The 14,106-nt window shown below is 46.8% G+C and overlaps 1 protein-coding gene across 16 annotated transcripts in view; it reads right to left on the bottom strand.

Annotated features, from left to right (window-relative positions):
• The window catches only part of CAMTA1 (calmodulin binding transcription activator 1), a 325,176-nt gene that overhangs the window by 20,625 nt on the left and 290,445 nt on the right, over nt 1-14,106 (bottom strand). For 14 of the 16 annotated variants that reach the window (XM_056331855.1, XM_056331847.1, XM_056331839.1 and 11 more), the window contains 9 exons: nt 6,563-6,702; nt 6,122-6,318; nt 5,695-5,773; nt 4,504-4,819; nt 3,590-4,113; nt 2,223-2,410; nt 1,557-1,803; nt 1,009-1,080; nt 44-64 (listed from right to left, as the gene is read on the bottom strand). In XM_056331855.1, coding sequence (XP_056187830.1) covers nt 44-64; nt 1,009-1,080; nt 1,557-1,803; nt 2,223-2,410; nt 3,590-4,113; nt 4,504-4,819; nt 5,695-5,773; nt 6,122-6,318; nt 6,563-6,702 — 1,784 coding nt within the window. The remainder of the gene's footprint in view (nt 1-43; nt 65-1,008; nt 1,081-1,556; nt 1,804-2,222; nt 2,411-3,589; nt 4,114-4,503; nt 4,820-5,694; nt 5,774-6,121; nt 6,319-6,562; nt 6,703-14,106) is intronic. The other 2 variants (XM_056331845.1, XM_056331846.1) reach the window with 1 other exon arrangement.

A 14,106-nucleotide genomic window follows, 5' to 3' on the forward strand; every position in this document is an offset into this window, starting at 1 on the left:
CCACGGGGAACTGTTTCCAAAATAGTGTTTGTATTTGTATTACCTTCAAGGCTATCCAAGTAAGCTTAGGGAGAAACAGAAAAATACACAGTTAATGTTAGTTCTGCAAATAAAGAATGAAAAAAATAAAAACCCCAAACTATCTTCTTTCAAAAAGAAGTGATTCCAGGATCCAAGACAAAGCAGTTTGTCAAGCAGTTTTTGAAAGGAATTAAGCTTCTCTATTACAGGAAGCATCACTCCAGAATAACAGCCATGTGACAGGTTGAATGTGAATCAAGATGCAGTCACCTAACACTAGAAAGGCTTCCCAAATAAATGTTTTCGAAGGTTGTAAAAGAGCACAGGCATCTTGCCTTTCACTTTACGTAAACACGCCGCCAGGTATCAGACAGCTGGAGTCTAGCTGGGCATACTGAAAAGAGGGATGTGGGCTCTAGTCCCCACAACAAAACCCAACCAAAAACCAACGAGGAAAAAGCAAGAGTATCTTCTTTTTCTGGGGTTGAGAACTCAGCCTAAAAGCACGTCTCCAGCTAGAGTCTGGAGAGCAGTCTCAGTCCTGGAACAACTCGCATCAAGTTAAAACACGTGACTTCCCATAGTTTAAAAGTTTAGTATGCGCAAAATAAAACAACTTATTTTTCATCTTTGCCTTTATCAACGGCAAAACCAACTTCAATTTCACAATGAAATTTGGCAAGCAACTAGTCAGAGAATAGTCTCACCAGGCTACAGCATGCACAAAGGCCAATATGGAATGCATCATTGCCCTCTATCTCATAGCAAAAATGCAGGTATCATCACAAACAAAATCCTCTCAAGGATTCCCTCCAAAATTAAGATTCAGGACATGAATTTTCTTCCCTTTTCAATTTTGCCTGAGCAGGGTATTTCATGACTGCATGCTGAAAAGCATACAAGAGGAACAGTGGGGTAATTCCCATCACAAAGGGCTGTGTTCATGGCACTTACGTGTGCTGCATAAAATTTCACTTCCTTGATTACCTGTTTGTATTTTCGGTAGCAACGCTGAATAACAGCGGCAGCCACCTCTTGCTGTTCCCGGAGAGGACGACCCTACACAGAAGGAAGAGGCAGTAAGTAGTCAGAGTACACCAAACACAAGACAGATGATAAGTGGCTCACAGCAGCTTGCAGGGCACCTGCTTCTAGATCTCTCCTATCAGCGTGACCTGCTCCGATTCAGGTCTAGGCACTTCTTGTTTCTACTGTCAGTTCATGTAAGGGACCAACCCTCAAAATTGATCTTTACACCAAGCAGGCAACCAACCAGAACCGCTGCGGTATATTTTGAGGATATGCTTTATGAATGCTGTTCCAGCATGGAAGGCATGCTATGGCACAGCATGCTCTCTCCAGTATGGCAGCTGCTGGGTAAACTTTAACAAGGAAATGCTAGAAACATTGAAAAGGTTATGAGAGAAATGGTATTTTTGTCCTGGGAGAGGGTATTATCCACACTTTGGTTTGTAAGAAATTATACTACTCTTTCACCCCTAACAAGGAAGACATTGGACATTTTGGCCACGTACCTTGTATTTCCTGAACACTGTCTGGACGAGTTTGGCAGCTTCATAGAGTTCTCTCTGCTCATGATCAGACAGAGTTAACTGTGCAAACTCATTTTCTACCTTCTCGCTGGTGGATGCACTCAGAAATTCAGACCAATCTGCTGCTGAGGGAAGGCTGGGTTTCTCAAAACCTATTTCACTGATTGGTGAGCCTGCAGGGCTCAAGCTGGTGTTCGAAGAAGGGGTCAGGGGTTCACTATACAGATTTCTGAAATACCAATCACAGTAGGAATTATTGGCTCACAAAGCACCTGGGCTGGCATCACAGATAAAGACTACAACATTTCTGAGTTCAAGGCAGGCGCCCAAGCTCCCCTCCCTCCCTCCCTCCACGCAGCATCCCACATTCCTGAGCCTGCCTGTAGTAGTGCACCGCACAGACTTGGCGCTGGAAGAAAAGTCAGACCCTGCGGCCACTTTCCCCTCCTGCTGCATGCACTCCCATTCTTCCATGAATCTGTAGCTGTGCTGGCAACGATACGTTTGACCATGAGAGTGTGGCTGGGCTTAGAACACCAGCCTTGAGTCCCACTGAGAAACAGCATCTGCAGCCTAAAGAAATCGGTACATGCTGCACAGCCTTCAGACTACTCAGAAACCCAGAGCATCTTCACAGCTCTTACTGACCTTATCTGTGCAGCACTCGGCAGATGATCGACATCAGCAAGGTAACTGGCCAGCCAGCTCATCGTGGTGCTCATGGCAGCACTGTCCGTCCTCTCCACCAGTGGTGACTCCATTGGCACAAAATTCTCCCGCTTGATCCTGTCAGGCGTAGCTTCAATAATGTGCTCTGCAAGTGTCATCATGTTCACCTGGGAAGGAGGAGAGGAGAACAAACTTTTGCTGCCTGGTATCAGGAGCCTTGTGCTTGCATGCTACAGCCCAGCTTTAGACAGACTGCCCCATTTTCCCTAAACTTGTGGTAGCTGGAGCCTGCTGTTTGTCTCAGCATGGGAGACAAATTCTTTAACCAAAGCTCATTTGCTTTTCTGTCTCTTCTGACAAAGCACTGCAGGGTTTCATATTCCCCAGACCTCTTTTTTGTTGAGTGTATGGGGAGCCCAAGAGATCTGGTGAAAGGTTTATGTCATTGGGCGTTTGCTGCACGCTACTGACAGTGGTCACTACTATCTTGTTTCTAAAGGAAAAATGATCTTGCCACTCTTTGCCAAGAAGTGCAGTAGAGCATGACATGACAATAATGGCACATCAAGAGATGTTAAAATCCTTGGGATCACAAGTTTGTCAGGAATCCTTCTGAACCACATCCCCCTGCCCACCAAGGTTCAGAAGACTTTTTAATACAGAGGTCAGAAAACAGTTCTTGTTTTACAAAGATCTGCTTCATCTGCGTCACGCCAGCAAGATGAGATGTTTAGAGGTGCGAAGGCAGTGCATGTAGGCTGCCCTCCCGTTACTCTCTGTGCTCAGAAGACCAAACACAGTATCTTTCAGCCAGTGACTATTTCTCATTGGTCTGCCCTGCTTCTGCTATTTCCTCTATTCCACAGCTGGCGGGATCTTTCCTTCCCCAAAGCCACTGTTTCTCCCCTTCTCCACGCTCATCTCCTTGCCCTGCAAAGTGCAGTGGCTTGGCCCGCAATGACAGCACTGCCTCTCTCAGGTCACGCTGCCTCTGCAGGGACTGCTTCCCAGCTCCCGAAGGACTGTGGGGCCACCTCATTCGCCTCATTTACTGACGTGACCAGGAGGCTCTGCTTTTTCCTTTTAAAATTGCAAATTTTATGCATTCTGTACACTGTTGAAGCATACACCAGTGCATGACCTTAAATGCTAACCATTAGCCTTTGTGTCTGCGTTGATACCCTTTGAAACCAGAAGAAAACATTCATTGATTGTACGGCCACCTCCTTTCCCAGAGCACAATTCAGCCTCTAAAGGCAGCCACAGAATTTGCTCACAGTCAGGCTCCTCTGTGCAGCCACCGTGTTCTCTGAGACTGCTGATCCTGGTGCAATGGGTATGTTTACCTGCAAGTCATCCATGTGGTGTAAGCAGTCCTCATCCCCTGCATTGTCCCTATAGGACAAGAGCTCTGCATCCACCATCTCCCTGTCAGCCATCATCAGCACGTTCATCTGCTCTCGCTGGCGTAGCCGATGGGCTACAGTGTCCTTCCCCAGGGCAGCTCCCTTCTGGCTCCCTGCCACCTGCACTGCAGACACACCAATATAAATGTCTTTTGGGTTCCATTTGACACCTGCTTGGCTGCCAGAGCCTCGGTACCCAGTAACTTCTGGGATGTGCTGGGAGAGCTCCCGGCCATAGTCCCTGATCCCTTCACTGGGGCTGATTGTCTCAGTGGTGGATTGCTTGGAGCTGGAGTTCTGCTTCCTAATGCTTGGCTGTTCCAGGCTCAACGCAGTGGAAAGCAGCTTCTCTTGCCGGGCTTGAAAATATTCAGGGCTCAGCTTATGTTTTTTGGGTGCAGGGTAATCTTTCTGAGTCTCACTACTGTAGTAACTGGAAGGTTCTGATCTTGGTCGTCTCAGCTCTAGAAACAAACAGATCAACGGTCAAAACAAAGTAGGCAACCGGTGTTCACTGTAGGAACTACAATAGCTTCTGCCACAGAGCTGCAGGTGCAAGTTTGGGCCATGCCCTAGGATACCTGACAGTATGTGCAAAGAGAGTAACTATCACCCAGGGAGGATACTACCTCAACCACTCTTAAAATACACACATCTTCCTAAAGCAGGCATTCACTCCTCTTCCCGATGCTTATGCAAGTGCATGGAGCGGGTGACAGAGCCCCCACCAGAAAAGAATTAAGCATGGACAGCAGGGATACAGGTGGCATCTGCTGCCTAGGTGAGCCCCTTGTCCCCAGGTTTTCACATGTCAAATGTCAGCAAAGCAGTGCATGCCCTCAGGGTTATCTTACCTGTGTTTGTACTGGAAATCACAGTGACTCCCTTCTGAGGCTCCTGAGAGGCAATAAGCTCACTGTGCCACTGGGACACCCAGTTCTCTGTGTTGGAGTCTGTGCTCGAGGGGCACTGAATCCTGGGGGTTTGCCCAAGCTGAGTTTGCTCATCTCGCTGCAGCTGCTCCAAGCACTCTGCCAACTTCACGTGGCCCCGAGACCGGGCAATGGCCAGTGGCAGTCTCCCGAGGGAGTCAGGAATAGAGATGGCTCGGCGGTCCCACTTGTACAGCACGACGGCTGCATCCATGTGGCCCAGGGCGCATGCCCACATCTAAAAAAGATGACAATTGACCTACTGAGTGACCTGCCTTCTCCTTTCTTTCTTGCTAACACAGTGGAGTCTGGTCCCCAGCTCATGGAAAAATCTCTCTGATAAGCAAAACCACAACATGCTTGAACTCCAGCAACTGGCTTCTATAGATGTCCTGTCCCAACAAAAGGCCATTACAGAGGATTAGACGCATGTTATTCTCTCCTGTGACAGAGAAACCTCCATCTTCCAAATGAAGCTGACAGTCTGACAGCTTCTTAATTAGCAATAAATGTTTCTTGGGTTTGGATTATTTGGTTTTTTTGGACACTGGCATCACTGCAGAGACAGAACAGCCTCATACACAAAGGAATCTTTGTGATCAGAGATCACAACAGAATCTTTGTGAGATCAAAAATGCGCAGACAGGACCAAAGGTTGGGAACAATAAAACCAATGCTCTGCCATTGTAAATTTGCACTTCTGGTTCCACCTGCTTTGGCTTTTTGCTTGTCTAATTCTCAGTCATGATTCCAATGACTAAGATATCGTAATGACTTTACAACCTCTACAGTCCATTAGTCAAAGAGAGCAACCTGAAAGAAGGCATGGAACCTCCTTTCCCCAGCACAATAGTGGAGACTGGATTCTGGGTACAACTCAAACCAGGGCTACCTGTCCCATTTCCTCATGTTACTCAGTGACGAGCTTCCTCCTGTGTAGCCTCTCTCAACAAAATGCCAGGAAGCTGATAGTGCCATGTCTTACCATTTACACAGCAAGGACACACAAGAAACATCTACTCTTAAGCATGAAAGCCATTAGGAAAATAACACACCAGGAAGAACTCCAGAGGGTCCTCGGACTCTCTCAGAAATTTCAGTCTCTGCTCTTACCAAAGGAGTGCAGGAGAAATGATCCACATTCAAAGGGTCAACTTCCAGCTCCAGATCAATGCTGTCTGCATGTTTGGTGCTGCAGAGGAAACAACAGAACAAATGATGCTCCGTAGCCATGTTAGGATCACTACCTAACTGCACAGTTTTGCCCAGTGCACCATACCACAAAGAAGTGGCCACGCACATGCCCACAACACACATTTACTATGGATGGTGCCCCCACCAGAGACTTTAAGAGCATGATACATCCAGTGATTGGACTCGCTCTCTTCCAGAGACAGGGCCTGTCAGATCAGGGGACAGGAATAAGTTCAGGGATTTGGCTGTTTGTAAGGGACACCCAGAAATCTGAACCAAGCGGAGCTGACATATGTTTCTGCCATGCCTGTACTGACACCCAAGAGTCCAACGGGCTGGGTCTTACCGCCATTTGATGAGGGTCTGGATCAGTGTAGCATAGCCCTGGGCAGCGGCTAGGTGGAGCAGTGTCATTCCTCGGAAAGTCTTCGAATGGATCAAGTGTTTGGACTTTGCCCAGCAAGCACGACTCATCATCTTCTCGCACACCACCACCACGCGGCTCTCAAAGCAGCTGCCCAGTGTCCCAGTCCCAGAAACGCACTGAAACACCACACACATCCCAGTTTAACCACTGAGGGGAGCTGCAACCTGCCCTGAGCAGGCAGCCTTCCACTTTCAGAAGTACTGAGACACTGGCAAACGTGAGTGAAAGCCAACTGCTGTTAAAAGACACCCACAAGCCAGACTTGTTTAGGAAAAACGATAATCCTTTCCAATCCCCCCAAAACCAAGCTCTGGCAAGAAAGCATAAAGGTGCCATGTCTGGACACAGCGGGGGTCATACCTGCACCTGCGTTCCTCCGTTCCCATTCCCATTGCTCCCGCCTCCTACTCCTTGTTTGTGCTGCTGGGAGCCTGTCATTTCAGCCATTCTCCTCTCCATCTGCTCAAGTCGCTCCAATATTGACATCCTGAACTGGTTATCTAGGTTGGAGAAAGCCAGAATAAGGACATTTCCATAGAATGAAAGCTCAGGTTTTGGCAACCTACTGCAGCAAGCCACTAAGCTATCCTAGAAGTCACACAGATCTGCTTTGCTTGGCAATGCACAGGGACACTTGCCCCGCAGCATCCTAGCTCTTCAAGTTCCTGCAGCAGCCCTTTGACTGCAATTCCTGAGAACTTCCTTAAGGAAAACAGATAGAAAAATGAAAAATACAGGTGGAAGATGGATCCCTTCCCTTGTGATTCCAGCCGTATCTACACAGTAAAGTACTGGGGTAACGCAATTTCTTTGAAAACACAAGTAAACCCTAAGCAAATACAAGCATTCAGACATCATTTCAACAGGATCATAGCTGTCAAAATACTCTTCCCTTTTAGAGTCAATCCCCCTATTTTACAGGAGTCCTGAATTCAGCTTGACTGGCCTCCTAAAACCATGCCTTGATTCCTCTGCCTCCTTCCATGCTTAGAAAAAGGAGCCTTTAAAGGGCAACTGCCCCAGCAGGCTCCCTTTCCTGGCAAACAGCTTCAGCCAAGTGTCAGAAACAGAACTACCGGAGATCACAGACTACAGGCACTGATAACCCAGTAACATCATTGTGAAAAGCAGTACAACTCTTGAGCCCTGTGGTCTCTGCAGAAGTCTAAAAGCTGTATTAATTACTTTCTCCTCACTGCATTCTAACCTAGCACGATGATACATCTACCAAGGCTTGATTAGCGGAGCAGGGAGATTTAGATACAACCTATCTAAATAGATAGGACAATAAAATAAATAAATAGGACATTGCTAAACCTGACGCTGTAGAAATCAACTCAAGCAATCTTGTGTTTTGGGCCAGTCAGTGCAGCTCAAACTGTGGCTGCAAACACGGAGGGCTCCTGTCTCGTGACCCATGAGGGAGAAGCTTTGTGTAGCTCATGTGAAGCTGGGCCGGGTAATTTTGTGGATAGGCAACATTTAATGAATCTTGCTATCACGCTAACAGTGTGCATAATAAACTGTGGGGAAAAGGACAACTGTCATACTGCTTGGTTTTATGCATCTGTGGAGATGACGTGTTGGTGCAGAGCACTGATAAGCTTAGAAGAAAGTGCACTGACAGCAATACGAATATGCGCATTGAAATGAACAAACTCTGATCAAGTTTTGAAAGAGAAAGTCTTCTCCAAGTGGTTACACGCAAAGTCCTCCCTGGATGGTTGCAGGAGTGCTTGTATACTACACTCTGCAAGGCACAACTCTCACTACAGGGTATTAGAGATACAGATCTCTGCTGCGCCACGCTGAAGACCATCCTGCAGACCATCGGTAAGGGACAGCTCAGCCCCACTGGCTAAAGACATCCCTTTCTCCCTAAGAAGCTGCTGCAGCCTGGCGGCAGATGACATCTGCTCCCTTCTGACCAGCTCCAACGGGCTGTAACACAGCATCCCACCCTGGCAGCTCCAGAGCCAGGGACAAAGGAGTGCGGCCAGCACCCCCCTCTAACCTCATTTCAGAGGTGAGCTCACTACGGTCTTGTTTTGCCTAGTCTGAAACATGATTACTTATTATTAGTGCCTTATTAATAATTCAGTCGTCCTGTTAATTGCAAAGCCTCTGAGAAAGCAACTGACAGTTACACAAGGAACTATTTGTAACGCAGATGCAGTCTCCAGGCCCGTCTTGAGCTGCGGTCAGCACGCAGCAGCAGCAGCAGCAGCGCCAGTCGTGTTTTCCCAGCAAGCCTTTGTTCGGGAGTGCTGCAGTGTGCTGCAGTGCAGTCCATGTCGCTGCCTCCTCCTTCCCCATTGCCAGGCGGAGCACGTACGCTGCAGAGACTGACAGAGACCTGGCATCGCTGAGCCATCCCCCCACTGCGGGCCTGTGCCAAACACAGCTACAACAACTCAGGCACCAGGAAAAGCAGCTGCGTTTGCCATGCAGGTCAACGGCTCCGTTCGGCACATTTCACACCACTCTCTCTGGCTGGGTGGCCAGCACTCGCGTTTTATTAGAGCTAAGAGTAGCAACACACACAGGGTATTGCAGCTGAGCCTTCAACCTCCTTTGGGCAGAAGTAGCTTCTTTTTAAAAGAAGAAGAAACGTGGCTTGTTAAAGAGCAACAAGCCTAGGCTGCAAGATGCTAGGGATTTGCTCCTACCCATTTAGCTGTCAAAGAGAAAAATTATTCTGTACAGCCAGAAACAGCAGGAGAAAACAATTCTAAGTGAGATGCAGAAGTAGACTGTGCAGATTATTGGGGTTTCTCCCTATTTTTTTTTTTAAGCCGAAATCACTGTGGACCAGAAACGGAGGGCCCCATGTTTGTGTCTGTTTTCCAGGCTCTTCAATTTCTAATGAGTGAAGCCGCCACTTTCCCTGATACTGAGCTAATGACACTGAGCACTTCCCGGCACTTTTTACCGGAAGACTGAAGTTACTAAAAGTAGGTCTGTCACCACTGCTGTCCCTGGCTGGGCACACTAAAACAAAGAAAGAAAAGGAGGGAACTTTTCTTAGGAAACCAAATTTGAAACAGCATCTAGTGCTCCGACATATTCCTATGCAGACGCCTGGACAGTACTCCTGGGAAGTATTTAGGGCAGGACTACCTGATTTTAGGTAGCAGAAGGTATCTGTTTGACTTAACAGCACAGACATAAACTCATCAGAGTCTTAAACCTGTAACCAGCATCTTGCCACAACAACAGTGTTTTTCATAGATGGTTGTAAACCGCTGCTCAGTCTACAGGCAGGTCAGAAATACACCACTAAAATGGGAAGTGGAAACAAACACCAACACAGAGCAGAGAGCCCCTTCCATGTTCAGCAGAGACTGCCAGCACCTACCCAGCAGCAGGGTGTACCCTTGGATTAGAAAGCTTCAGGCAGCAAATAAGGTAAGTGGGGCAGGAGTGCATGGGAAGTATCTCCATGCTGCCTATCTTCCAGGCGATTAACCTTGCTAGCTAAGCAGCTAGGACAAAAGAACAAAGCCACAACTGATGGCAATTTCAAAATTATTTATGTATATACCATTTTCATAATAAATTCTGTGGTTATCAAGTACACCAAGGTGTCCCCTTCAAAAGTGACTGGTCACTTGAAGCGTATGCACTGTGCTAGTCTAGCAAAAAAATATGAAAAAAACCCACAAAGGTGGTGGGGAAAGACCTAGAACAGGAAAGGGGTGACAGCAACTCACGATGCTGCAAGGGCTGGTACATCCTCAACAAAACAAGGACACCTAAGCGCAGAGGAACCGCCAAAGGGAAGGACACCTTCCCCCAAGGTTCCCCCTGGCCTCGGCAACGAGACAAATGACAAACGGTGGCTCCTCCTGTTCCCCCCGAGGCCTGGGCACACTCCAGACCAATGGCATTTGGACCTCGGTCAGCACAACTCACACACTGCTAATAAGCTGACAGATGCCTTGCCCAGGGTGCAGCGAGAACACCACACGTCACTGTTTGTGTGGAAGATCCCTGGGTCACTCAGCTCCACAAAGAGCAGATCTCCTTCCTTCCTGGCTTGGAGCAGGGCCACGGAACCCGCTTGCTGTCAGTTAGGCTCCCAAAAGTAAACCACATATGAATACCGATTCCTACAGACTCTCCTCCTGGTGTACTCCTGCAGCACCTCTCAGGATCATTTTAGAAGTCAACTGTCCATAGGCAGGTGAACTTCCAAACTGTTTTACCAGGCTGCACTAGTCCTGTGCTGTTAAAATAAAGTTACAAAGAATAAAGATTATTTTGTACCATGAAAACTTAAGATTTTGCAGGGGCCTAATTAAAGGGCAAATCTTTACGTGACCTCCTAGGCATCAATATTCTTTAAGTCCCAAGTTTGCCAGTCTGTATCAAAACATTATCACTCCTGTATTCTCAGCAACAGGATTTGGCCAGCTTCATCCCTAAGGACAACAGCATAATGTTGAAAATAAAAGTACAACTGAAGTCACAGAAACTGGTGCAACATCTTCCCTTTATATAGTCCTGGGTTCAACAGTGTCAAAACAAAATCAGCTTTACTTACCATGAGTCTTATGAAATACGCCTGGTTTATCTTTAAAACTGATGTATCTGTATTCGTGTTAGCAGCCAATATAGAAAGATGACTGCTACAGCCACGTAGGAGGAACCAGGCAGAAAGAAAACCCCTCACATTTGGGAAGCAAAGGGGTTGTGCTTTCTTTTTTGTATGTTGTGTGTGTTATGTACTAAATATAACTGGGATCCAAACCAAGATCCTCCAGCTCAACAATAAAGGTACCTGATGACACCACAACACATTCTTTAAGCAAAATACGACGTTCCATCACAAAAGAAAACAATGTTTTCTGGTAAGGAAAACATGACAAAACCTGTCCCAGTCCTGCTGACTCTCTAATGTGTTTTCCTGTGAAAACCCTGATTGCCAAAAAGCACTGCCAGCAGAGCCCAAACACCACAAACGGGATGAAAATAAATTGCAAACCAAAAAAGACAAGCTGTCTGCAGTCATGCAATTTACCTTGCAATAACTAAGAGATGGGCTGTAAGAGCCATAGGGCTAAACGTTACAGGTATTGCTCTCAGAAGTTCAATACCCTTTATCCCTTATTATTTATTTTGCTAGTCACACATTCTCTGTCTTGCTTACTTCAAGGGTCTGCAGAGAGCCACCTGCTTCACAGGCAATGAAGTTACAGGAACACAGCTTCCACATTCTTGTCTTCTATATTCAGAAGACCTCAAGACAAGCGTGTGTCTCACAGTGCACTGAAGGCAAGAGCTCAACAGCATACCAATCATCAAAACGAGCTTTTCTCCTGCTGCTAAAATCTAAACAGCCCCAGCCCAGCACAAGCAGCTCTTTTGCTCTGGAAGCACCCTAACTCTTTCCAAAGGCAACAAAGATGCACGTGGCTACAAACATATCCACATATTTGTGGTATTACCCAAGGACTCTGCTTTGGATGATACAATTTCAGACTTTTTTGTGAGCCAAAAAATTGCAAGTTTTTCCATTTCGTGAGATCTCCCATTACATATAAATCTGAAGAAACATTACAATAACATTTAATAACATGTGGTTAAGAAACCACAAAGAAGGTTTCTGAAGCTGTTCTTCAGGGCTGTGCCCACCAAAGGTGATGAAAATGACCACATTTCTCTATCTCCAAGACACCTCATAAATTCACAGAAAACATTCTGAACATTGTGTCTTTTCTGGAAATCATTCTATTCTTCCTCAAATTTAACAACAAAAATGTAACACCAAAATTACTTCTGTTACTCCTTTGCACAGCAGGAAGAGGTGGTGGCTGTAGGTCCTCAGAGCCTGTTCTGTGAACAGCCCAAGCCCCGGCAAGGCAGGAGAGCCTGGTCTCGCAGAGCTTTTCCACCAGCAGCTGCTTCCATCGGATGGGAGCTCTGAAGCTTTTGTGATCTGATCGATGGAGCCACAATACTCCACCCCTCTCACGCTGCACCTCCTGTGGAACTCTGCAAGCCCCAAGCACACCCCTGGCTCACAGGTGAATTTAGGGATCTGTTCCATCACACACAAAGCCATTTTCACTGCCATTGTCCTCAGCCCTTCACAGGGGAGCGAGAAGCTATCCCACGGATTCAAAACCAAGCTTAGGAAACACAGTAAAACTACTCATGGTGGTATTTCTTTGCAGGGTCCAGTCCTCCTGAGAAAGCCAGCCGCTGCAGCGTTGTCAGGGCTGGGATGCTCCCCAGCGCTGGCAGCGAGGGCAGCCCGGCTGTCCCAGCGGGGAGGAACAGGAAGGAGACACTTGGTCAGATTTTGACCCGCGCTAAGAAATTGGTTTGAATTTCATCCTCATTTCCCTGAAACATGAACAAACATTTGAGAGCAGAACAAGCTTCTTTTTAATTTGTACTCAAGGGAGCCTACTACTGATTACAGTCACGATAGCAAGTCACGGACAAAACATTTCTAGAGATGCAAAACTACTCTGGTACTAGTCTTCTAAGGATGCATGGCTATTTACACCAGCTGGCATTTTACAGAGCTACAGCACATACACTTGCAGTTACACCCAGACAACCTGGATATAGTTTTGCACTGTCTCTTTTGGCAGGGTTGCTTTAAACCAGTGGTGTTTTCTTAGCCCAGATCCCTTCACCAATGAATTTAAAGCAGACCTGCACCAACAGCTCTATGAGCCATCATGGCAGGCACAGTGAATGGAAAATGCAGTGAGCAGAAAGGTTAATCTAGTTTAACTCCAGACTCTGGAAGTCTCACCTCCACTTTCTCCCTTAGCGACCTCCAATAAATACTGAATTTCCTCAGTAAGAATCTAAACAGATGCTTGCCATTTACACGACAAGTTTTCACTGGGTGGCTGCAGAAGCACCTGCCTTGTGAAGGCTGCTAACAGCTTGTGACAGCTCCTGATGGCATGTACCCTATACTAAAAGGGTAGCTAAAACGCAGCACTTGCATAGCAAAAATCTGTATGAGGTTCACAAGGTTGCTACCAGGAATGCATGTGATTATACATCAAGTGGGACAGTTCCAACAGAACTACAAAAAGACACTCCATCACTTCCTTGCTCAGCCATGTGGTCCCACCAGCAAGAGGCAAGACACTCCAGACTTTGGTAAGGGTGGAATCCCCACCCTAAATGCTACAGAAAAGCAGGGACCAAATCTGGGGGAAACTGCTTGTGCTGCAGATCATAGTTATAAGCATGATGCTTCACCTGCCCTCTCTGCAACAGCCCACTCCTCTCATGCACTCCCCCCCCCCCCCCTTCTAACCCAAAGATCTCTTCCAAAGACACTGCATTATTTCCCTTTCTGAGTTATGCATGCACTGTTCCCAAAGAGCGGGCACCAGCTCAAACCATTGCCTCCTGCTCACACTTTATTACAAAACACAGTAAAGCCACACGTTAGCAGCCACTGAGTCTCAGATCTTGCATTTCTTTGTGTGGTAGACGAAACACCACTATGGTCCAGGTACAGAGCTAAGAGGATACCAACACACAGCAGTAAGTGACAAGACCTCCTTTGCTTGACAAGCTACGTTTAAGGAGTTACACAGAGGGCTGCTTTTCTAATCTCTGCACACTGCTTTACTGGATAAGTAAAGACTTCCTTTTGCCAAGCAAGCGTCAACCAGCAAGAAACTCTCTGTACCTCTCATGATGGGGAAGTGAAGCCAGAGCTATTACAGAGGAAATACTGCTTTGCACTGGTGAAAAATAAACCAGCAGTTCTTAGCAGTGAGCAGCATCTATACCACTTGCCTCTGTTTTTTGAGGGGAGGTTGTGGGGTTTTTTTGTTTGGTTGGGGTTTTTTTGGGTTTTTGTTTTTTTACAGTCTCACCTGGAGGTCTGTTTTTTTTGCCATGCTGCACAAGCTAAATGA

Source organism: Falco biarmicus, chromosome 3 (genome assembly GCF_023638135.1).
Source record: "Falco biarmicus isolate bFalBia1 chromosome 3, bFalBia1.pri, whole genome shotgun sequence".
Classification (NCBI taxonomy): domain Eukaryota; kingdom Metazoa; phylum Chordata; class Aves; order Falconiformes; family Falconidae; genus Falco; species Falco biarmicus.